We start from the raw sequence: 26112 nt of genomic DNA on the forward strand, positions 1-26112 counted from the left end.
GGCGGATATAAACCTGATGACCTTCAATATTGAGAAATGCAAGGTGCTCCACCTTGGGAGAAAAGAACCCACACCATACCTATAGGCTCGGCAGTGCTTCACTTGCTAGCACTACGTCTGAAAGAGACTTAGGGGTCGTGATTGACCACAAGATGAATATGAGCCACCAGTGCGACAAAGCAAATTAAAACTCTGGCTTGCATCTACTGATGCGTCTCAAACAAGTCCCAAGATGTCATTCTCAGGCTTTACTCAGCCTTGGTGAGGCCGCAGCTACAGTACTGCATCCAGTTCTGGGCTCCACACTTTAAAAAAGATGTGGAGAAGCTCGAGAGTGTCCAGAGGAGAGCCACACGCATGATCAGAGGTCGAGAGAGCAGGCCGTATGAGAGGAGGCTGAGAGGCACGAGACTCTTCAGCCTGGAGAAGCATAGGCTCAGAGGGGACTTGGTGGCAGCCTATTAGTATGTCAAGAGTGTGCACCAGGAACTGGGAGAACATCTGTTCACCAGGGCTTCCCTAGGGAAGACAAGGTCTGATGGCCACAAACTACTGGAAGACTGTTTTAGATTGAACATAAGGAAAAACTTCTTTACCTTCCAAATCTCCAGAGTCTTGAATAGACTACCCCGAGAAGTGGTGCAGGCACGTACTCTGAACACATTCAAGTTGCATTGGATGCATATCTTGCTTGGGTCATCTGACCCCAGCTGACTTCCTGCCCTTTGGGCAGGGGGCTGGACCTGATGATTTCATAATGTCCCTTCCAGCCCTAATGTCTATGAAGTGAAACAAGGTGGGAACCTTAAAATACTTTTCACATTGTGCAACTCCAAATCTGCAGTAATGATTCTTAATCTTTTAACACAGGGGCGGGCAATTATTTGTGTCTATGGGCCACATAGGCAGTTTTGGGGAGCTGTCGCAGGCCGGTCAGCACCCCCTGCCCCCCGCCAGGGGACCTGGTGAACATCTGTAAACTCACTAGGGGGCACCAGAAGGGTTTGGGGGAGACCTTGTTTCCCCTAGCACCCCCTGGGATAACAAGGAATAACAGCCACAAGTTGTTGGAGAGTAGGTTTAGATTAGACAGCTGTAAGAACTACTTCACAGTTAGGGTGGCTAGGATCTGGAACCAACTTCCAAGGGAAGTGGTGCTGGCTCCTACCCTGGGAGTCTTTAAGAAGCAGCTTAATGCCTACCTGGCTGGGGTCATTTGAGCCCAGTTTTTCTTCCTGCCCAGGCAGGGGGTTGGTCCTGAAGATCTACAAGGTCCCTTCCAACCCTACTTCTATGATTCTATGAATAGCCCAGAGCTTGTGTACCCTGCGGCTCCTCCCCACCAGCACCCAGCAGCAGCTGAGCGTACAGCCCTGGCCCACCCCACACCCACTCCAGACTTGCCCTGGTTGGAGTGGACCAGCTCCAGACCAGCCAGGACCTGTGCACACAGCCCCAACCCCAGCTTACCCTCCCACTACTCTGGACCAACCCACCCACAGTGAGCCAGGCAGAAGCTGCTGCTGGGCATGGGGGGAAAAGCAGCTACCTTTCCTTTGCTGCTGCCAGGCTGTTCTTGCTGCAGTCCCAGAGCCCTTGCATCTTCTCTCTGTTACCCCACTGGGTGGGCCGGAGGCAGCTGCAGTGCCAGTGGTGACTAGGCCAGGACAGGGCTGGGGCTGTGCACATGAGTCCCCATCCGTCTCCATGGGTCTGGAGGCCAGCTGCCGCAGCAGCCAGAAAGAGCTGCCACCACCTGGGCTGCCTACAAAGAGTCCTGCCACAGAGGTGCCCCAGCCCCACTGCATGCCCAGGGGTGGTGGGATGTGCCACGAGCCGGACAGTGCCTGGGCTAGGCAGGACTGAAGGACCTGCCATGGGCTGGCCCACAAGCTGTATTTTGCCCACACCTGTTTTAACCTCTGGGATTGAATTATTTAGACTTTTAACGTATTTGTGTAATAAATAACAAACTTTAATAGCATCTAGATTTTAAAAGATTTCTTCTCTCCATTAGCTGGACCATCCATTCCTCCAGTAGTGGCATATCCAAAACGAAGCCAAACTAGCACTACAGACAGTGACCTCAAAGAAGAAGGAATTCAGTCAAGGAAATCTAGCAGCAGTGCTGTTGGAGGAAGAGGAATTGCTCCAGCTAGCCCCATGCTGGGAAATGCCAGCAATCCAAATAAGGCTGATATTCCTGAACGTAAGAAAAGTTCTGCTGTCCCCAGTGTAAGTAGAACCATTTTATTCCTTAAAGCGTATGAGCAGAAAGCACATTGAGTAGGTGGGGGGGAAAAATCATTCCACCCAGTGGCCTGTCACTGTGTATTGGTTTTTAATGTTTCTCTCCTTTCATTCCCAAAAACAAGCTTAGGTATCTTATGAACTCATTTATATTCTTTCAGTCAACTACCCAGTAACTTAGTTCACTTACCTATTATTCACATTTCTGAAATAGCCCTTAAGATATGACCTGACAAACAGTGATTTAGAGATGCATCTTAAACAGTTTAAAAGAAAGAAAAGGAATTTGGAGTCTGTTCTATGGAATAGGTTGCATAAGTCGAGCATTTTTTTAACAATCCTTGCAGCAGCAGAACACTGGCGACTATTTTTTTCCCTGCTTTTACCTGTGACATGTTAAGCTTTGTGGTTGTGTAGTTGCCTGTATAGTTTTACAAATAGGTTAGAACTGGATCTGTATAGGATGGTTTGGATAGGGATGATTCTGCTACAGGCAGGGGTTTAGATGAGATGACCTCCAGAGGTCTCTTCTAGCCTTACTTTTCTATGATTCCTACATGATTCTGAAATCGCAACTGGTGATTTTGTTACCATCCTCTGAAAAGTAATTTGCCACTGCTTTTATCCATCTTATAATTATAAATCAGTGGTGCTCAATCTTTTGACCCCATGGGCATGACAAGTGGTTCAGGGCCAGTCCATGGGCTGGAATGGTCCCTGCACTGCCTCTACTTGGCCCCACACATCCAGATGGGGCCCTGTGCAGCCTCGGCTGCCCCCATGCACATGTGTACCAGGATAGGGGCCTTGCATGCATGGCTGGGTGGATGCAGCCTGATTTAGTGCACGGGGCCATGCTGTCCAGCCCATGGGCTCTCCATGGATTTGGAAATTTGGCAGTAGGGGAGCAGTGCTTGCTCTTGGGACCTGCCCCCTACGGTCACAGAGAGAAGCCCGTTTCCTTCCTCTTTGTAATCACCCTTAAGTTATTTGAAGACTTACCAAATTCCCCTTCAGTTTTCTCTTCCCCAGACTAAATAACCATAATTCTTTCAGCCTTTCCTGATTGGTCTTGCCTCCCAGGTCCCTAATCACTTTTGCTGCACTCAACTGGACTCTTTCCCATCTGTGCACATCCTTCTTGAAATGTGGGGCCCAAAACAGGACACAGTACTTCAGGTGATGACTCACCAATGCTGAACAGAGCAGAAGAATCGCACTTTGCTTGATATGCAAGTGAAATGCCTGTTAATACGAATTCAACTTTTGGGTCAACTGTAAGCCGTATGTCCTTTTCTGTGACATTGCAGCTTAGCCAGTTATTCCCCAGTCTGTATTTGTACATGTAGTTATTTTATCCCTAAGACAGGACTTGGCACTTGTCCTACTTGAATTTCATCTGGTTGATTGTGGACCATTTTTCCAGTCTATCCAGGTTATTCTGGATCCTAGCCCTGCCCTCCAGAGTGTCTGCAACTCCGCCCAACTTGGTGTCATCCGCAAATTTGCCAAGCGTGCACTTGATCCCATCGTCCAAATCATTAATGAAGATATTAAACAATACTGGACCCAGGACAGACCCCTGGGGATCCCCACTTGATACCTCCTCCCAGCTAGACATTGAGACATGGATGACTACTCGTTGAGCACGATGATCCAACCAGTTATGTATATACCTTACAATACTTTCATCTAATCTGCATTTCCTTAGCTTGTTAATGAGAACGTTGTGGGAGACTGTATCCAAAGCCTTGCTAAAGTCAAGGTATATCCCATCCACTACTCTCCTTCCATCCATAGTGCCTGTCACTTTATCAGAGAAAGCAATCGGGTTGGTCAGGAATGGCTTGCTCTTGGTGAATCCATGCTGACTGTACCTGATCACCTTCTTTAGGTGCTTCTTATTGGATTCCTCGAGGACCTGCTCCACGATCTTTCCAGGTATTGTGGTCAGGTTTACTGGTCTGTAATTTCCCAGATCTTTCTTCTTCCCTTTCATAAAGATGAACACTATATTTGCCTTTCCAGTCACCCAGGACCTTATTCAGACTTCCAGAGTTGTCAGTTTTGGAGCTATTGGCTATCCTCTTTCTCAGTCAGTTCTTTCAGTACCCTAGGGTGCATCCCATGTGGCCCTGTCAAGTTGAAAACTGGCTTCCCTAAGGTAATCCCTTACCGGTTCTGCCACTACTTTAGGCTGTTCGTCTCCTTCCGTATCTTTGCTGCCAGTCACATGCTTCATCTGGTAGCTGCCCCTACCAGTGAAATAATAAAGGCCTTCTCGGGCTTCTCTGCATCACCTGTAACTAGTTTGCCTTCAGTATTCCATAAGGGATCTGTGGTTTCTTTGGTCTTCCTTCTGCTTTTGACACACTTGTAGAATCCCATTTTATTGCATTTTATGTCCCTTGCCAGTTGCGTCTCAGATCATGCCTTGGCCTCCCCAGTTTTCTACCAGCATTCCTGTACACTTCTCTTGTACTCTTCCCTAGTAATATGTCCAAGTTTCTACTGTGGTGTTTTGTTTTGGGTTTGGTTTTTTTGTTTTATATTGGGGGTGGGGGTTGTTTTTTGTTTTTTTTTAGGATTCCTTTTTGAGTTTCAACTCACTGAAAAGATTATTTTCTAGCCAAGCTGGTCTCCTGTTTTCACTTCCCATTCTTCTGTCACATTGAGAGCCCCGGATGTGGGAGGTCAGTCTGTGAATTGAGTCAGTGAAGGCTTCATGCTCTCAGATGCTTCTAGGCCAATCCACAAGCTTCTGCAGCTCCCAGAGTGATTCCTGAGACTCTTCCAGAAGACACCTCTCAGACCACAAACATTCTCCCATCTGGCTGTCTCTGGCAGAGAAATAGTTAACCATGTTAGTCTGACATCAAATAGAAGGCAAGATAGATTGGGACATGCAGGCTGTAGTCCCTGCAAAACCAGACCAGAACCTGGATGGAAGCTTCTGATCAGTAGCCCACACAGGCAGAGTTGACTGTGGCAGAGGCTTTGTCATTGCAGTGTCTTCCAGCCATCTTGGTGGAGTTTTTTTCCTCCTAGCTCCTTCCTCTTCTGATGGTGCTTCCTGAAAAATTTCCTCTTTTTTTTACCTGCTTCCACTCATCGCACTTAGTGTAGGAAGGGTAAGAAAGAAAGTGTCCACATAAACTCTCGACTCAAATTCCTGTTTGCTGGCCTGTTCGCTGGTCTTGGTGTTGCCAGCTTCTGTTAATAAATTTTTTTAAAAATCTATCCTTTCCATTGGGCATTCATTAATGTGTGTTTAAAAAATGTATGGGTTGTGCTAGATCATACACATTTCCCCACTAATTAACATCTACCAATTTGCTGTAGTTTTAAAAGCTTTGTACTTGGACAAATACTGGCATAAGCATAGTTTTTGCTTAAAAGCACACTGCCTTATTTTGGGACTTATGAATCTTAAAATTAGCTGTTGCATTTTGCTTAGTGCAAAATGGGAAGATTTGTTTCAACTGTCCCCCAGTAACTTCTGTAACTCCCCCAGAACACTCCCACAGTAACTTCTAGATTCTTAACTGGTAAATCACTAAGTAGTTGGGTTTTAATCCCTTCAGCATATTATCTACCTTTTTGCTCTGTTTTCAGAGTAGCTTGCTTGATTACTGCTTCTATAATTGTTTGGTAAACAATTCTCGTAATCAGTCTTCATTAATGCAAAGTTACTAAAACTTTTTAATCTAAATTCCTAATATGGTGAATTCTTAATACAGAAGTAAAATCCTGCCAATTATCATTGACATTGGTACAATGTAAGTTTCTTTACATATGGCATCCTGTCAACTTATACCTGAGTTTTACACTATCATCCAAGACAAAATTTCTGGAAATCAAAGCTTTTGGGCCCTGGTTTTCTGGTGGTGGTGACACTGTTTTTTTAGACAGACCATAACACTTCCCAGTTCCTGGCAGGGGGGGAAAGAAGATGAACTCAAGCAGATAGGCATTTTCATTTTCACCACTTGATTTCAGAATGGCAAATTTACCAGGCTGTGCTTTTTGCATTGTTGATGGACTTTATGGGAGAATATAGCTAGGTGTTCCAAAGGACTTTGTGAAGAGCAAAACTAGGTATGATACAGTAGCCAGGCCTAAAGTTTGAAGCTTCAGAAGCATCCATCTTCACTGCACAGATCGTTGCAGCAACTATTACATATTTCACAGGCAGGCTCGATTTTTTTTTTTTTTTTTTTACTTTCCTCACATGGGCAAATTGAGTATCTAGAACACCTGGCATCTGGAGGCACTGGGTTAGTCAAGATACAGTAAAGCAAATGAAGGCTTTATTTTTATTGGTTAGTAAACACCCAATCCTAAGACCTGTCCTTAGGTCTTACAAATAGTTAGTTATATTCTCTTTCATCTTATTCACAAAGCCATCACTGTCAATCCTACCAGCCTCCTTCAGGGCCAGAGCAGGGGAAGAACCCTTTTAAAGGACAGCTTCACACTTTCCCATTATATCATGTAGCATTCCATCACCTTAGACAGATGGATCCTGGAGATAAAAGATGCTTAAATTTCCTTCCTCTGTTCAAACCCCTCTTCCGTCTGCATTCAGAAAAATTGCTCACAAGCAGTTAAGGTCAAAGGTCCTGTTAGAAGTAGGAACCAAAAAAGAGATGCCAGAGGAATTCAAAGGTCAAGGTTTCTACTCCAGACATTTTGATATCACAGACAGAAAAAGGGCTTCGGTAAGCATTATATCGATGGAAACTCAGCTACCTTCATCAGAGAATTTCATGTGCACCTATTCACACAAACAACTGTCACACCTGTCTTTGTGCCAGATTGTTCCTCAGCTCTACCTAAAACATACATAATTTACTTCTATCAGTGTTTAAAATTACACTCTTTGTTATGCTAGCTTATTTAAGATGAGTGAGAATATTTTTTATCCCTTCGTTGAGATGATAGACTGACAAAAGCATCATTACAAGCCTATCTGACAAATGCTGGCAAATTATAAATCACTCTGTAGACTTGCCATACTTTATGCATTCCTTCTTCAAGATTTTAGGACTTGTGATAAAATAATAGAGCAAAATCTCTTGCTACCCATTCAGGTTACATGTATAAAAGCCATTCCAGTTTTTGAGAGAGCAGTCTTTTTTTTTCTTCCAGAAGAAAGGTTTCTGAAACTTGAATTCCTAATAGTGCTGCTCAGTCAAAATCCCACCCAAGAATTAATATCTAGGCCTCATGACTTCAGCCTCTTACCCCTTAGGCAGTGATCAGCAAATTCAGTCATGCCAGTTATTGTGTTGTTTCCCTGTGCCTCCCCCATTTGTCTAATCATCTGTTTCTTGTTTTTTAAAATGGTATGCCCTTTGTGATGGGCAACTCCTTGTTGGTGTTGAAAGTAATAAACTATGCCCACGTTTCAAGGTGAAAGCAGGGTTTACAACCATCTTTTCTTGGTTCTGAGGAGCAAAGGAGGACTATCCTGGACTAGGATGCTTAATTGATTCATCTTTGGGCTTAAGTTCACTGTGACACTGGCTACAACACTGGCAACCATTTCTACACCATGGGGACGGGTATCCCTCATCGTACTGAACACCTATTTCTACATTACCAAGATCCTCACACAGATGCTACATATGGTTTGGAGTGGGATAGAATTATGATTGGTAGAGTCCTCCTGTTTAGCCTCCCAATGCACCCCAAAGGCTTATTACCAAGGTATTTTCAGTGGTAGCAGCTTAGTTATGAAGACTTGGAATCTGTCTTCTCCTGTCCAAATAATTGACTTACAGAAGTAGCTTCTGCAGAGCATGCATTGGAGATTTTTCAACACAATAATGTATCTTGTTTGCTCTGGAGGTTGTCCCTCGGACCCAAAGAAAAATTATTCTTGACCTTAATATGAAGGGCTAAGCTTAGGCTCAGAGTTAGCAAGGGCTTACCTTCAGGAACACTTTCTTCATAGATAGAAGAAGCACCTCCATGAGCTGAAATGGCTTGCCCAGAAGAATAAGGACTTGTCTTGCTGAACTTGGCCACTCTGCTTCCTGCACCTTTGTGATGTCATGTTCCAGACTTCATTGCAGAGCTTTGCAAGCCTGGTTGTGCAAAATACACTCCCCAAGGAGAGTATTTCCCCTGGCATTGTTCTTGATCTTTTGGTCAAAAGATCTGCTGTACACCTTTTCCTCTGGTCCCAAGGATACTCTGCAAAGTGAAGGAAGACTTGGCTTGGGTAATCCTTCTAGCTAGCTTATGGCTGAGAGGAAGTTTGAGTATTGCCTATCTTGCTATTACCCCTGGTCCTCTCCTATCCATAAACATGGAGCTGGATTTGGGCTTCAGTAATTTAAAGCAATATTAAGTTTTAAAACTTAGAAGTTACTTTTCCTCTATAGATAAATGGTGACAGATCTGGAGCGGTTTGTCAGGGTGACAGCAGACCAAGGCAGATGACATCTGTATAGCCTGTACCCACTTTCAGATTTTAAAGTTTACAACAGTATGCCTAGAAATCCATGTTGAAATGAGAACTAGAATTCTGGTACACTCTTCTAAATTAAATGTTGGGTTCTGTGGCAGATTCTGCAGCCTTGGAATGGTGGGGCACTTGAAACCCTAACTCTGAACTAAAGTCTAAGGGAATTTTGTCTGAGTAAAGATAGCAGAGACATTTCTGTAGGTCAGCTAGCAAAGGCTTTTAATTGACTGCTATGTTTGTCAGTGGCTGCTTTTTTGCTTTATATACACTGATTTGGGCACATCTCTGCTCTTTCTTTGTATAGACAGAGGTAAAACAAGTAACCCTATTTCTTTACCTCTTCCTATCATAAGGGTTTGATGTTATTTAAGTGGTCCCATTATTCTTTTGTGCTTCACTTACATGTTTGGGCCTACAAATATATTTTAAAAATGCCTTGCAATTATTTTTTCCAGGATTTGCCATATTTATCCTCTCTTGTTTTTAAAACTTTAGTCTCTTTCATAGCATCTAATATCAAAATGTGGTTTACTCCACTGATGGATTTAGATATAATTATGTTTTTCCTCTCAATTACGTTATCACATTAAGGAGTAACTCAAACGATTTAAAAGAGAAAATCTTCATACTATAAATCTTAATGTTTCTGAAATTGTCGAGGAAGTTTAAAACATCTAGATCAGCTTTTACAAAATTCTCATTTGTGTTCACATGTCTAGTTGAGAGCACTTGTAATTAAAATTTAAGAAGCTTTTAAGCTCTCTTAATTTGAAACTTAAAACAAAATGTAATTTTGTACTTCAGACATTGTTCACACTGAGATTTATAGACTAGCGCAAGCCCAATTGAAGAGCACTTCTGTTTTTGTCTAATTTGAAAGAAAATGTTGTTTTTTTTTGTTTTGTTTTTTTATTGCAAGCTGTAGACCAAGTCGTCGTAAGTAGAAGTAAGTGAAATGAGGTCTTCAACAACAGATTAATTTTTGTCAAAAGTTTTTAACTTCTTGTGAAAATTAACATACCCCATATCTTCCTTTTGTAGAATAATACTGCACCTGGAGCAATGACACGGCGTAATACGTATGTTTGTAGCGAAAGAACCACTGCTGATAGACATTCAGTAATCCAAAATGGCAAGGAGAACAGGTATGAAATTTTACTACCTTCCTTGTTTTCCATGTTTCAGAAAAATGTTACATCATTCAAAGCAAAGCAGTATCGTTGTGCCTTTTTACCCAAGGTAAGTACAAATTCTCAGTTCCTGGATACTTGCAAATACTTATTTCTATGATGTGGACTGGAAGCCTTTTGGTTAGATTCCCAGGATTTCTAGGCTTTAACGTATGAGCCGTGAAATGGGTTCCAAAGTTTGATAGCTGTTGTAGGTGAGGTGAAACTTCTCTGTAATCCTTGCCTTGTTCAAGCATCCAGAGGAACGGAAGGTTCCCTTTTGGCAAGAGCTCTTTTTCGGTTGTTGAAAAGCAGAGAGAAGCCATGAGGGGTTTTTGTTCAGCCTCCAGTACAAACCTACGTGAAGACTAAGATGCTCTCTGTGCGTGCGTGCGTGCGTGCGTGCGTGCGTGCGTGCGTGCGTGCGTGCGTGTGCGCGCGCGCACGCGCACACACACACACACACACACACACACACACACACACACACACACACACCACCCCCACCCCCAGTTGGCAGTCTTCACTGTCATACTGAAGCACCATTTAAAAGAAAAAAAACACAAACCCCCCAAAAACCTTTCTTGTCTGTCCATGTATAGGCTAGGCGTGTGCCCTGTTCTGTTGGGCATGCAGGCCCAGGTACACCATTATCCTTTCTCCTATAGTGCTAATTGCTTCACAGTCTTTTAATATATTTACCTTCTGAGATAGTGAAGTGTTGTATCTATATTTTACAGATGGGGAAATGAGGTGCAGAGGATCTGACTTTCCCAAGGTCATGTAGAGAGTGGAGCAGGAAATTGAACATGGCTCTCTCAAGACTAAAGTTAACACCCAAAGCACAAGATAATCCTTCCACCTCTGTGCCAGTGATACAAGTCAGACAAAAATCCATGTATCTGGGAGTAACCCCAGAACTAGAGGTAGTTTATCAAATAGGACCTGTGGGGAATACCTTGTGGAGAATTCCTTACTGTTTAGATTATTAGTCAAGAATCCATTTTAAGCCTCCCTTCACAGTCTTGTCCAGGCTTTTACTCATCCCTGATAGGTGGGGAGTTAACTGTTTCTTTGTCCTGGAATTGAAGTGAATTATAACCACAACCAGTTTCATATAAAACCTACCCAGTGAATTAGATTGCTGCTACTGAAAAGGAGCATAGCAGGATTGTCCAATTGTTAAACAAATGGGATTGCCAAAAAAGCAACACTTATCTTTAAGCAAGAGTATGGCATTTCACATGCAAACAGGGACCTGTTTAGATTGGGTAAAAGCCAAGCTTCAAGAGGAGTTCAAATGGAGAGGTTTGGGGATTGCCAATCAAATAGATTGTGCTAGCTATTTTGCCTGCTATCTGGAAGACACCCAAATAACTGCTGCTACAAATCGTTGCTTAATCTTCTGGGATTACTTTTTTTTTCCCCTTTACATCATTTTCTTTCCATTGTTCTCTCTCTTTGGAGTCTTTGATTAAACCCCAAATAAGGATGCCTCCTATCCAGCCTTATAGTGGAGCTGCTGAGTGGATTTGACTTGAGGGGGTGGCAAGTTTTGTCTTCTCTTTTAATTCTTCTCCGGCTTGTAGAGGAGGAGGGATGAGTCCTACTGTTGAATGAAGGATCAACATGACCCTCTACTTAACCACTGGAGCAATGGAATAAGGAATCAGACCTGTGTTCCCTTTCCTTCCCTTCTCAGTTTACTAAAGGGCTAATGGATTGGGAAAAGAATCAGATATAATGAATTAAGTCATATCTGAACCTTTAGTCAAGTACAGGTCCCACTTGATTAGACTGGACTCTGAATTACATCTCTGTTTATAGTGTTTTTGTGTCTCATCCTTCATTGATTAGTCCTCATTAAAGTTATCCAGTCTTTGAATAAAGTTGTTTTTCCCCATCCCTTTCCTTTAAATTAGGATACCCTGACATTTTTTCTTTAAATCTTATTTTTGAAGACGAGGCTGCACGCAACCGAAATTGTTCCAGTAGGGGAACAGTTTCAAGCACAGTATTCAATTGCTCAATTAGTTAGTTACAATTTTTTTTCTTCATTCAGTCTGTAAATTAAAGGTAGCTTTGCCTCATCCTGGAACTGTTGCCCAGCCTGGCCCGCCGTATTGGTCCTCTTCCAGACCTCCGAGTTGACATGGCCTTGTGGAGGGCTGCCCAGGCCTCTGCTGCCTCGGCCTGGGCCAGCCACCCCTCACTGGGGTCGCTGTGCTTTATTCTTGACAAGGCTTTATTCTTGACATTTGACATTCCAGTCCCATCTATCCTCACTGGCCTTCTAGGAGCAATTGCATTCTATATTGCTAATAACTGTTTGGGTTTTTGTCTTCTGGTCTTTCTTTTCTTTGTATGATCCTGTACCTCAGGAGACTTGTTAGTCATGTTTTACTTAGGAGTCCAAATTCAGTGCTTTTAAAATATATAGCAATAAACAAACCAATTTATTGGCCAGTTGGCTTTCATGGTCACTATTTTCTGTAACTTCACTTTCAGAAGTACTGAACAGTCCTACTTCCTACAGGTGTTAGTGGAATGAAGGTACCGACACTGAATTTAATTTATTCCAATCTTTAAGCTTGCTGAACATGTTTTTTCATCTGTACCTTGGTATAAAAAAATTCACATCCATTTTACTACACATTTAACTTTTGCTTAAAAGATTTGGACTCACTTTTGTGAAGGAAATGCTTGGTATAATTTAATTATGAGCTTTCATAAATGCAAGTACCTTGGTAATTAGTAAAAATAATCAATGTTCATTAAAAATACCAATGCTTAGTGATGCATGGAACTTAATTAAACTATGCATTCAGCAAAGTACAGTAAAAGCTTTGTTATCCAGCATGAGTGAGGTAAGGGGGGTGCTGGTTATCTAAAAATTCTGGTTATCTGAGAATTATACCTACCAAGGAAGTCAGGAGTGCAGCACGGTCTCCCCCGCCAGGAAGAGCCTGGCGCTGCCCTGGCCCCAGCCCACAAGAGCAGCCCAGCCTGCCCCATGCAGATCCCTTTTCCCTCCTTTTCTGTAAACCGCATAAATACTTGATGCGCATGCTGGATAGACTTGGCAAAGACTGGTTGCTAAAGCGAGGATTTGTATTGGGGGATATTGGGAATTCCAGTTAATAGAGTATTCTGGTTAGTAAAATGCGGGTTAACATGGCTTTTACTGTATATTAGCTTGGCAGAGCCTGTTACTGCCTAGGTCTAAAGAGTATGATCTGTGTATACTCAGTTGCTATACATGGGCATTGGCTTTTCTGACTCAAGTAGGTATGGTATTAATAAACCTTTTAGGGTAAACGCTCTTTTTTTCTTTTTCTTTTTTTTTTAAGCTCATTTAGTTATTCTAGTGCTGCTGTTTATTTTTCAAGTCAGCAAAAGAACACAGGAAACCTGGAGTGTCTTTCTCTGAATGAAGCAGTCTGAACTACAACCCACGTTTTCACTTGTATTTCCAGGGTTTCATTAGAATTAGATTTTTATTTAATGTAGATGTTTATCCCTATGTACTTGATATTCCACACACAGGTACTTTTTTACATGCTGAGCTCTGACACAACTAGGATCCCTAAACATATCAGACAGAGCCTTTACCTCGCACTGTAAGTGAAAATGATCAATTGGTATAGATCCCAAATGCAATTCCTTTCCAAAGAGCCACTCTTGTCTCCGATCCTGCATGACATCCCAGCTTGCTTTACAGGTTTTTTTTTCTTTCTGGGGACATGTTTTATGGAGCTAGCATATAAGAGTCAGAAGTATATATATATATTTTTGGTATAGGTTTGCATAGTAACAGAGTGGTAGTAAAGAGCGGTAACTCTCTAAAAAAAAACAAAACAAAAAAAAGAAGAAACCGTTGCAAACCCACATTTAGAGTATTTCTTCATTGCTGTGAAATGTGCAGCAGGCTTTTTAAAGATCAAGAGAGTAATCCTAGTAACACAATGACAGGGTACACTGCTGTAAGTAGAAATAGAAATTTTGGTGGGCCCTAACTTTTGTTGAAACCAGAATGACCAAAGATCTGACATGAGAGCTGATCATTTCCATTGTTAATAAAGCAGGCTCAAATTTGGATATCTCCTTACCCTCTGCTCTGTGGTAGAGTGAAATCTAAAATGTTGTACTAGATGGGCATCTGGTGTGATCTAGTGTGGGCATCTCTTTTATTCTTAGTTTTATTAATGTGTGTCCATTAAGTGCACTTCACCCAAGCATGGCTGTGCCCCTGGAAAGGTAACGCAAGGAAGATGGGGTAGAGAAGAGTCTGGTTAGGGAAAAGTTCAAATGCTAAGGATCTGTTTTGCAGCAGATATATGACCCAACCTCCACAGAAGTCTCTGTGCCTCTAGAAGTAGGCAGAACTTAAAACCAAAATGATTCTTTAAAGAAGAAAACTATTACAACTTCTTGTGTAATGAACAGGGAAAAATTCAAGCCACAGAAGTTTGAAACTTTAGCCGATAGGTTTTTTTAAGGTTTGTTTATGCCGTCAGGTGTTGATTTGCTTTCTGTTCATCCAATTGCAGTTTCTTAATTTGCTCATATTGCCTTTTAATGCAAGACAAAAGGTTGCACTTCTTGTTACAGAGAAATACAAAAACATTCACAAGTGATTATGAGTAGTTACTTGCTTATCTGGGGAAACAAATACAGAATAATGCATCAGATTGGATAGAATAATGCATCAGATTTGCTAGGTATGGTTTGCTTTTTATTTGGTTTCTTAATTACACTATTTTGAAAAGAAACATCTCCGTTAATGTCATGTTTGACATTTTTGGCTCTGAAACTTTTTTCAAAGCATTCTAAAGAATAATCAGTGCTGACAGCAAGTAGCTATCTGATACTGACTTGAACCAACAACCCTTGCAGTTGTGGATTTCGGACTGACTTGAATGGCAAACATCAGATCTTGGGTCTCCAATATCTGTAGTCACAAAAGTTTCCTGAGCATAATGTGTAATACTCTTGATGCAGAACATCAGGTTTAGAACTCCAGTAGGCTCCAAGTGTTAACTACTTAGATGTAAATAATATATATATATATTTTTTTATCCTGAGTATAACCTGTAAAGGACCACGTGTCAGCCAGCCAGATATCCTTTTTGCTTAAGACGACTCACTACACCTTCCTTCAGAGCAGGAGCGTTAACCTGGGGAATCACTGTCAGGCAATACAAGAGATGCTTCAACAGTCCCCTCCGTTTTTCTGTAGAGATAATTGAGCTGCTTTTCCAGCAGTCTTCAGCCTTTCTTTTATCTGTACACCACTCCAGCCTCTGTAGCAATACAAATTGATCATTAGGATAATCTGTTAATTTGTAATTAGTGTGCTACTCCAGGCTAGTTAAACATCTAAACCTTCAAAGCCTGCCACGTCTGTGAGGTCCTCAACCTGTTATAAAGGTTGAGGTTCATTTAAGGAGTGATTTTTTTTTTTTTTAATTTTTTTTTTTCTTCTTTAAGAATATGAATACTTTATAGCAGCAACTTTGCTGTGTAACTAGGAGGTTATTATCATTAGCAAAATATGCCCAGTGTTAATATTTAAAAAGTATTTCTATATAGGACCCAAGTTTCCTGTATGTGTGCACAGTCAAGAGGATGGGCCCACAAGCTAATGCTATCACAACACCTAAATAGCCACTTTGCAGATGGTAAATGACAATAAGCCACAGTAAAGGCAGTTTTGAAGAAGTTAAACTACCTAGGCGCTGTATTTCCTATGTAAGCAGTGGAAAAGCTTATATTCTTTGACACATCAGATATTTTTTGGAAGGAAAAGTGTTTGCTTTTCACCTTGCAGTAGTTTGTATTTTGTCATTGGTCCATGCTGTTCTTTCTGCCTCTGCCTGAACCCAAACCCCCTCACAGCCTGACAGAAATGTTCGCTTATGCAGCTAGCCCTGCTTCAGTTTGTACCACAGCCTTCTCCAGTATTCGGCTGCGACATCAGAAGTCGATGTCCATGTCAGCCTCTGTGCACACGAAGATGATGTTACCTCCAATAGACAATGGCGCAGATAACTTCAGGCCTGCGTAAGAAACAAAAATCATTGTGAAACTAACTTGTACCCACTGCTTCTTAACTTTGTGCTGTGGAATTTTAGTCCTAGACTGTTAGTATATATTGCCTACAGGGTGTTTTCCCATGTTTTTTTAGTTTTGTTCACACTTGTCTTGTGGTGTCTCCAGGTTGTCTGTGATATATATTCCTGCCATATTAAAATAACTTTTTCTTACTGTTAGGAATATGATAAATCCCTCTGTTGTCAAACCTTTGAGGAGGGGAAGAGAGTCTGTTCTAGTTGTTATATATGCTTGGGGATATCCGGTTTTTTTTTTTTTTAGTAGACTACCTTTTATATAGAGATTTTACAAAATGTTCAAATTAACGAGCTTCTTCACAGGCACAGGGATAATGCAGGAGATAATTGGGTGGCTTTTTTCCCCTGCCTGCAAGGAAGCTTTTGCTTTATCCATTCTTGCTTGTCAGCCTTGTCAGTGAAAATCTCCTTGCAAAATTTCTTCCAGGTTTCCACTAGTTTGCTCAATGTTAATATTTTTTCTACATGCACTGGTTTCTGTTTTAAGCAGCCTTTTTACTCTTAACCTTTTTGTAAAATATTTTATTTTTGTAATGTGCTGTAATTTTGGTTTTCTGTTTTGGCCTATATAACTATGTCTTTAATTAAAAAGTACTATAGAATTTACGGTATTTCATTCCTTACAAAGCTTTGGGTTTCTGTAAATGATGGTTTGGAACTATAATAGTATGTTCTTGTTTTCCACTGTAGCACTATTCCTGATCAAAGAACTCCAGTTGCTTCAACTCACAGCATCAGCAGTGCAACTACACCTGATCGCATTCGTTTCCCTAGAGGAACTGCCAGTCGAAGCACTTTCCATGGCCAGCTCAGAGAACGACGCACTGCTACTTATAATGGACCACCTGCCTCGCCCAGTCTATCGCATGAAGCAACACCACTTTCACAGACTCGAACCAGGGGCTCCACTAATCTATTTAGTAAATTAACTTCAAAGCTCACAAGAAGGTAAGATTTTTATTTAAAAAAACAAACCAACTTGTAGAATTTTTGTTTTCCACTGATCACTTTCTGTTCTTGTTTTCCATTGATCAAAATTGTTTCTGCATCTTGAAATGATAGGTGTATTAGATTTGGGATCTTATTCAGTTTTTGTAGTTATTTGAAAGCTGTTCTTACAGTTTAAAGTTACCAAGTCAAATTGGTTTCATTACTACCGCATGGTGTGAAAGTTGGAGTAGTTCATCTTCTAGAAAACACGATCAGTATGGTGTTGTTTTGTTTTTTAATGTATATCCTTTACATCTGATCCTGCAAAGACTTGTTCATGCCTGCCAGTTTAACTGTGATGGGACTGCCTATCATAAGTGTCATCTGTCACTGGGAGAGATTTGATTGGCTAAAATTTTAATAATGGATTAAGGATAACGAACTATAAAGCTTGCCACAGTTCTCAGAATTGGTCTACCCTAGAAGCTGGGCTTAGGCAGAAGTTTTATGCCTTAATTATTTTATTCCTTCTTTGGGGGCACAATATAGGCATAAACCCAGTTCTTAAGCCTCAAGAAGTGTAGCCTCTCCACAGAGCTTAAGCAGAGGACTTTTACCTGGACAGAAAGCTTTGCTTGAAGTTACCCCTAGGACCTTAAGTTACTTCAGTTCCTACAGGGCTTATTTTTTTAAAAATGCTTGCCCTATATAGTTATTTAAAATGGCCTACAGTTCATACACCGCTATGTGTACTTGAATGCTCACCTTGAGCTTCTCATCAAAGGAGTGAGACTCTGGGTACTAGCTTTTGTCTTCCCATTCTCTCCTTAAACTTCTCCACTTCAAGCTTTGCCTGCTCATTTTGTATTATAGGTGTATACCATACAAGCATCACTAACTACTGAGTGATGTTTTTTTGTAACCATAAATGTACTGTCTCGGTCATAGTTTCCATCCTTCAAAGCTCCTATTTGCTAAGTTAACCTGATATTTCCACTTAACTGACAAGTGATACTGGTTTGGGGAACTTACTTTCTTAAAAAATGTTGCAATTGAAAAATTCAGTGCTCACAGTCCAGCATACGGTAAGTTTTTTATTTAGCCTCTGCTCCTACTTGAATTTCTGCTGCATATTATTTTAACAAATAACTTTAGAGATGTAAAGGGCATACACATGAACAATTAATTTATATCATGTAAAGGGAGGGAGGACGGAGCTCATGTCAGCTGGTCTCATCTGTTTAATATGGCTTGTCCTAGCTTGTGGCAAAGGAAGCCAAACTGTAAGCAGTGTGTCCTGTTACACTGCAGTAATTTACCCCTGAAGTAGCTTTGCTTACTTAAATTAGATTCAGCAGCATAATGGTAAAGGTAACTTTCCCCACTTCTTAAAGGGCTGTAACTTAATTTCCCCTCTTCAATTTAAGGTATAGACAAATGAATGTGGAGTTCTTGACAATAAGTCTGTGTTTGTGTCTAACTTTTTTTTTACCTAGAAATCTTTTGTAAGCTTTATATCTAGTCAGACACTAAATCCTTTGGGAGCATCTTTTTCTCTTTCTCTACTCCTGCTTGTTTGATAAGGTCTTTCCTTAATATTTCCATATAGCATTCTTGATGTGGACTTAATTGTGTGTTAGGAATATGCCAGCTGTAAGCTCTGTGCTTGGAACATCATCTGGCATGCTCAATTATTTATCCTATAATCAAGTTTATATTGCCATGAGCTCTGTGTTTCACCTTGCAGCATAAGACGCTTTTTAAGACCGCCTTTAAAATACTTTTGACAGTAAATAAGATTTTAATTATCTGTGGATTATTTTATAATACGCACATATGAAGCAGTTCACCGTGTCATGTTACAGGTTACATGTTCAGCTTGTATCTCACAGATCCCACTTAGGATCAGGGCCTGATTGTGCTAGATGCTGTACAGACTCATAGGAAGGTGGACAGCTCCTGTCCCAAGCACTTGATACACAAGTTTCTTTTTTTCTCACGTGATATTTGACTTCAGTTCTTTTATAGGGAGTACTCCTTTTACATCCATAAATTACTTATGTTCTGGAGAAGGCAATTCTCCAAGTTTTTCCATTAAATATTAATGCATCTTTAACCCAATTCTTGGCACCAACTGGCTAAATTGTTTATGAAGAAATTAGTTAGTTCGGGGGCTGTAAACTACTGTTAACTGTTACTAATTTTGCAATAATGGAGTTTATGCATTTCAAACAGGAGAATAAATCCAAAGCATCCCTTCATCAGCACATACAGTGTTAGGTTGTTGAAAGTATTTTTTTTTCAATAGTTACATTTTAATTCAGGGTATGTAGTTGGCAGATTTTTCTCAGAGGAAAACTATACCCAAGTTTAAAAAAAAAAAAGAGAGAGAGAGAGAGCAATTTGCCCATAATAAAACCCATTCTTCTAACCTCAAAATAAACTTGAAACATTATTTCTGTGGGCATTTAAATAAGAAATCTCATTATTGCATGTTTCACTTTTTAAATGGGCTTTTCAATTTACTTTGTACAGAACTTCTTTTAATTATTGTTTTGGCTTAATTTCTTTTTAGAAACATGTCATTCAGGTTTATCAAAAGGTAGGATTTATTTATATTTAAAAAAGTGGCGCTCTGCAATTAACCTCAGATTTGGCTTTCTAGCCTTGGTTTTCTAAAAACTAAACTTTCCGCTGAGAACTAAATACTTTTTCTTCCTTGAAAGGAAAATATAGAAATAAATTCATTAACTAACGACAACATTTAAGGATCTGTGGCACCTGTATAACAAGATGCTAAGCATGCCTTGTGAATTCTTCTTTCTTTGATAGAGTTGTTAGTATCAAAAATAATTTTATTCTTTATACTAATACACTTAGCATGCTTATGTTTTGAAGAATGAGCTATTTAGTAACACTGAAAAATGTAAATTAAATTTAAGGTCACAGGCATATGAAGGTAAGTGGTATATGTTGGGGTTTTTTTCTTTTTATTTAATTTTATTAAAGAATTTTTTGAAGTGTCTTCATGCACTGAATTAATTGATACGTTTAGATATTTAATCATCAAAAATAGATCTTGCTTGAGATTTGGAGGTTTGCAGGAAAAATGAGCTACTGCATATTGGGTATTTTGAAAAAGGAAGCATTTGTCAAGCACGTGAAGCAAATTGTTGCTTTTTATACTGTACAACACAAAGACAAACCCTAATAATAAAGCACTCTAATAATAAAGTATGTAGTTAAAGAGTAAAGCCCGTGCAGTTGCATTGATGGTAAAAAATAAAAACATTGAAAAGACTTTGGGTTCAAAATTGAAATGATTCTTCATTTTTTGATCCAGCTATATTGTCTAGTACTGTTCATTTAAAAAACTGTATGCCACAGTACATTGCTGTGCTGGGCTGATGCAGTCAAGTGTAAACTTTTAAAAGAATGTGTAAGTAGCAAAAAAATATTTTGGCCCAACGGACTTTCCTCGCTGCACAAGTAGAGTTCTGTCTGCACATGCTTTTGAAAATACAAATCAACATTTATGGTTTTACTCTGTAGTTTCACTTATTTTTCAGTCACAATGACTTAAAATTGCAAGGAATTATTAATTAGTCCAGTGGGAGATTTTATATAAAGTTCATTCTGTTCTAGCTGCTAAAGTTCATATTCAATCAGGAAAGCAGGCTGTGAAGTATACCTTACATACTGGACTTGGACTGGTTTCTTTATTTTTAAGACTCATCTTAGGGCATTTCTCATATAGATGCAGTACAACACATGCATTTATATAAACAGCAAAATGCGCATCAGCACTGAGAAAATGGCGGCAGCATGCTTTTGAACTAAAACACATCAAAGGTGTTTTAGTTCAAAAGCACGCCCCACCATTTTTTTCTGCACTGATGTGCATTTCACCATTTTATACAAATGCATGTGACGCAGCATCAGGCACGTCGGTTCACATGCTCCACAGACTCAATTATTTGAGTCTGCTCTGACGTGCTGGATTTCTGGCGCGTCTGAGCAGACTAATGTAAGTGTGTAAATGTCCTTAGTGATCAGGGCTTTCTCAAACATGCATGTTTTAGGGTGGTTATAATATGCTGATTGTTACTGAAGTTCAAAGTTTAGTTGGGTGCAAGTTGAGAGGAGGAATACAAGTGGACTGCCATATAGGGGAAGGTGGTTCAGAGAAGAAATAAAATGTCAAGATTCTTGTACACTTGATGCTGAGTAAAGGCAAAAACTCTTAACACAGCATACAGATTGTGTCTAGTTTTGGGTCCCCCACTATAGAAAGGAAGTGGACAAGTTGGAGAGAGGCCAGCAGAGGGCAGTGAAAATTGTTACAGGACTGGGGCACATGACTTCTGAGGAGCGACTGAGAGAACTGGGCTCATTTAGTCCACAAAAGAGAAAACCAAGGGGGGATTTGATAACAGCTTTTAACTCTCTGAAGTGGGGTTTGAAAGAGGATGGAGCTGGACTTTTCTCAGTGGTGACAGATGACAGAACAAGGAGCAATGGTCTCAAGTTGCAGCAAGAGAGGTTTAGGTTGGATATTGAGAGAAAATTTCTCTAGGAGGGTGGTGAAGCCCTGGAACAGGTTACCCAGTTGGGTGGTAGAAGCTCCATCCTTGGAGGTTTTTAAGGCCCAGCTAGATGAACCTTGGCTGGGATGGTCTTCCTTTGAGCAGGGGGTTGGACTAGATGTGACCTCCTGAGGTCCCAGCCCTAATTTTCTATGATTCTGCGAGCTGCTGAGTTGTATATTTGTGACTCCCACCGGTATCTGAGGGAAGAGTCTTTGCCTCCTTCCAAGTCAGGCCTGCTGTATGGCATTAGGTTTTTAGCTGTCTAAGTGCAGCTACCACTTCCATAACTGGAAAACATCTCTTACCCTTTTTATCTGTCAAAAAGGTGCCATACACTAGAACCTTCATGAATTAAAGGTAACCTTGGAAACCCGGTTGTTGTCCTTCAAATGAACTAATCTCAGTTTGTTTCTAATGACCCATCTCCCGCCCCTGAAACTGCTTACAGCCTTTCCTGAGGCTGTGGAACTTCCTTAACACCTTTTCTTTCTGTGTCTCATTGGATGATTCATGACCAATGTGTGGAAACAATATTAGGGTGATTATACCATATATGCTGATAAATACCTTCTGTATATCATGTGACAGAACACAAATTGGATCATATAGGCATTGTATCACATTGTGAACTTAAAAGAAGTCTGGAAGTTTGGGTAATTTACCCCAAGAATAATAGATTTTGTCAGTTAAGCTAATTTCTTTAATACGTTCCTTCTCAGTAGTCTGTTCTTATAAACCTGTAGTTTGTATTACTATAAAACTAAGAACTGGTTGACATTTTGGAAGCTTAGAGGCTCTTTCTGACATGAAGGCTTATAGCATAAGCTGCAACTTCAGTTGGAAGCATCATGAGGGTTATTCTGTTTTACTTAGTTGTGTAAGCCCTTGTGCTGTTTTACAGAATGTGGCTGTGCTTTGACAGTCACAGGGAAGGAGCATCAATAGGAAGAATGATTTTGCTCCTTTGAAAATTACACCAAGTATGTCAAGTTACACATCACAAAGCAATTTTGAGTCCGTTAAATGGTTTCTTTTAACTAGTTTGTTTTAATTTTTAACTCTGTTCCTGATTAAGTACTTACAAAATCTTGCATAAAATAGTACTTATTAATTCCGATTTTTGGGAAGGTGTTTTATTTACTAAGATAGTCTGGGCTCTCAATTTGTAGAGTAGACAGTATTTAGAAATTGTCCAGATTTAACACAATTTCAGTTTCAATAACTAAAAAAAGTCTGAAAAAACTAGTAAGTTTTTTACCTTCCTGAAAGCATCTGAACTTTTTGACCAAATCAATCTTGAAACTTCTTGGACCTTTTACTGTTAGGGTAATTAGTTGCACTCCTATTTCTAGAGAGACTCTAAAGAGACTGTGGGACTGAAGTGATTTGTAAATGCTTGTGATAGCAAGCAAAGATGTTCCCTTGTGCTTCTCAGGAGCAAACAAAACCCTTGGCATCCTTCAGGTACTTGAAAGTGTATCATTTGAGAGTTAAGAAATAACTTCAGACTTGACTTCATCTGCCTTGCCTTCCACATGATTCTTTAGAGCAGTGGTTCCCAACCTTTTTGGACCGTGGACCAGAAGTAACCATGGACCATGCGGACCAGCGTACTGTATGCCAGTCGCTTCTGGACTTCCGGTCTGACAGCCAGCCCACCCTTCACAGCCCAGTATTGGACCGTGGCCCAGGGGTAGGAAACCTCTGCTTTAGAGGATAGCTGTTTTTGAAACCTCAGTATCTGATCAGCCTCAATAGCTAATAGATCTTTTCTTCCCCAGCAGTATTCCTACAGAGAATGGCAGGGACAACCACAGACTTCATAGATCTTTTCCCTTTTCTGTCTTCTGTTACCTTTCCAGAGCAGAGAAGCATATCAACTTGACAGTGCTACTAAATGACCCATATTTTAATCTATCTTTGTCAGCTCCCAGAATTCACTAACTGAAAGGTGATCGGCATGAAATAATACGTGACATAGCTTAAAATGGTTCTATTGCTAATATTCACTATGTTGATGAAGAGAGCGGTAGAACTATTTGTGCGGGCCAGGCCCCAATCCCGCCGCCAAGTGCAAGTCAGGAGGGGCGATCCGCGGCCCATCTTTGCGCATGCGGGCTGCAGCCAGCAGCCCGGGCACGTGGGGTCGGAGAAAACCGGTGGCGAGCTAGAATTAATCACAAACGCGTAGTGGTTGATTGAAAAGATTATTTACTTACACCGAAGATGGTCGCGGTGCAGGCAGAAAACTTGCTTGAGTTATAGTTGCAGATAGAAAAGAAGAGAGGCGGACTAGAGTTCCTCCCCGTGAACACTCTTCTAGCCCATCCAGTTGGAGGCTCTAAACCGCGAGCTCGTCGAACCAACCGGAGAAAGTCCATACGGTAAAGAGCTCTGAATACACTCACTCACATGAAGTTTGCGAGGCTCCGTGGATCCTTTTTGCGCGCAGGGAAGAAGGATACGTCGGGATTGCGCTCAGTGACAGGGAGAGGCTAGAGGCTGATCAGACCTCTGTTGCCTGCTTGAAATGCGTTGAGTCCGTGAGGATCCGCAGCGCTTGGAGATCTTCACACAGCGTGAAGTCTCCTCCTCCTGGTGTTTGTGGAGTCCTCCAACTTGGGCGGAAACCACTCAAGCTTTTTATACGGCTAGCAAGCCAATCACTAGCCGCCACGTGTGCATAATTTAGAACTAGCCAATGGTGGGGCACAAATTTGAATACGAATGGCGGGAACTCCTTGCAACGAGCATTTCTGTGCTGCAACAAAGAAATGCACCCTGCAAAGAAAGCTACAAAACGGCGGGTACTTCTTTTGCACCCGGGGTTCTCCTTTGCAACAGAAAACTCCACCGTGCAAAGAAGCTGCAATTTGGCGGGAAATAATTCAGTGCTGCCAAAGCGCACACAAAACAAAAATCACAACTTTGGGTTGTGACACTATTCTCCTTTTAAAGGGCCTGAACTTGCATCCATTGATTTGTTGGGAATGTAATGTAATAAAACATAGTCCTAAAGACTATATTCTCTATCTGACTTCAAGCAGCCATATTTGTATTCACTGGTGTATGTTGGGAGCAACCAAAAAGGATTCCTACTGCATTGCAAGTTTCATGTTATTAAAACATAGGCAACATGATTCTAAATAGCCATGAGATATTTTAAAATGTTATCCTTGTTAGGGTGACACTTTAGATCTTAGGCAGCACTGGACTTGCAGCTGAATAAAGGTTTTTTCTGTGTCTCAGCAAAAGCTGCTGGTCACAAGGCAGGATAATATATTAAGACTAACCTTGCAAATGCTTAGGCAAGCAGTTTTCTAACAAGGTTGTAGTGTTAGAGCCTGTTGTGTAAGAAGAACAAAATGCAGCCCACCAGCTATCGTCAGGAGATAAAGCAGAAGCAAGACTTTGGAGATGGAGTCAGCAAGAAATGAGAAAGAACCATCGAGTGACCAAAAGAAGCGAAGGTCAAAGTCTTATGTGTGCGCTCTTAGCAGAGGCATGTAAATAAATGAAATGAATAGGCAATTCCATGCTAATGAAGTAAACAGTAAACAGAGGCAGAGCTTTGGATGGGAGGACAAATGGGTGGAACCTGAGGGGGGACGTGGGTGGAATGAATGTTAATGAGCATGAATCAAAGTGTATAAAGTGTGAAAAGAACTAATGTTCAGTGCAGGTCCCTGGTTTTTTGGGACCTGGCCTGAAGCTGTCTCCATTCTGAATAAAGCTGTTGCAAGCAATGTGTGCTGGTGTTTGCTCCCTGCTTGCTCTGGCTAATGAGTAACAGGATCCATGAGCAATTGGATCATCATCTCCCTGATCTTTGGGTGCTGCATGGAGTCCGGGTCTAACAATCCTGACCAAAACAGTAGCCAGGAGCTGTGCTACTAATGACTAGAATAGTATTTTTAGTAATCCAGGAAAATTCTTGAAGCCAAATTTTCAATCTCTTCTAGATAATAAAATATAACTGTAACTAAAATACTGACGTGACATTTAATATTTAAATATGTATGCTAATTCTAGTTTGAAAGCTTTGTCCATTTTTGATTTCTCATTTATCTTCCATATCTCCTTCTACTGTTACTTGTTAAACTGACTTGTTGTATCTTTAATCAGATGATAACTTTCAGAGCAGGAACCATGTTTCCACGTGCAGTGTACAGTGCCTGGTTCAGTAGGCTTCTGATTAGCATTTTTAAGCACTTGAACAGTGAAAAAAAATTCTTGTCTACTTGTAATGCCTTATCTTCTCTTCATTTTTATGTTGCTTAAATCTCTCACTGCTTTATTAGTTTTATTTGTATTACAGAAGCAGTTAAGGATTTGGTTCCCTATTTCATTCAGATTCTTATGCCAGGCCCTTCACAGGAGCATTGAAGCACCTTATTCACAAGGACAATACAAATGTAGTACTTGCAGTCTCTACCTCGCTGACCTTTTATAGACGTATATTGATGCACAAAAACACTTTCCTGTAAAATGGTTGGGGTTGCCCCGTACACACCACAGCAGATTTGAACCTGCAGAATCAAGAAAATGAGGTTAAGCCACTCAAGTCA

The 26112-nt window shown here is 40.8% G+C and overlaps 1 protein-coding gene across 7 annotated transcripts in view; it reads left to right on the forward strand.

Moving 5' to 3' along the window:
• The window catches only part of MARK3 (microtubule affinity regulating kinase 3), an 86375-nt gene that overhangs the window by 54468 nt on the left and 5795 nt on the right, over positions 1-26112 (forward strand). For 4 of the 7 annotated variants that reach the window (XM_014596417.2, XM_059723253.1, XM_006257996.3 and 1 more), the window contains 4 exons: positions 2018-2235; positions 9767-9870; positions 16716-16973; positions 19531-19557. In XM_014596417.2, the coding sequence (XP_014451903.1) occupies positions 2018-2235; positions 9767-9870; positions 16716-16973; positions 19531-19557 (607 nt within the window). Of the gene's footprint in view, positions 1-2017; positions 2236-9766; positions 9871-16715; positions 16974-19530; positions 19558-23091; positions 23238-26112 lie in introns of all 7 variants that reach the window. The other 3 variants (XM_019481556.2, XM_006257997.4, XM_059723254.1) reach the window with 2 other exon arrangements.

Source organism: Alligator mississippiensis, chromosome 2, assembly GCF_030867095.1.
Source record: "Alligator mississippiensis isolate rAllMis1 chromosome 2, rAllMis1, whole genome shotgun sequence".
Taxonomy (NCBI): domain Eukaryota; kingdom Metazoa; phylum Chordata; order Crocodylia; family Alligatoridae; genus Alligator; species Alligator mississippiensis.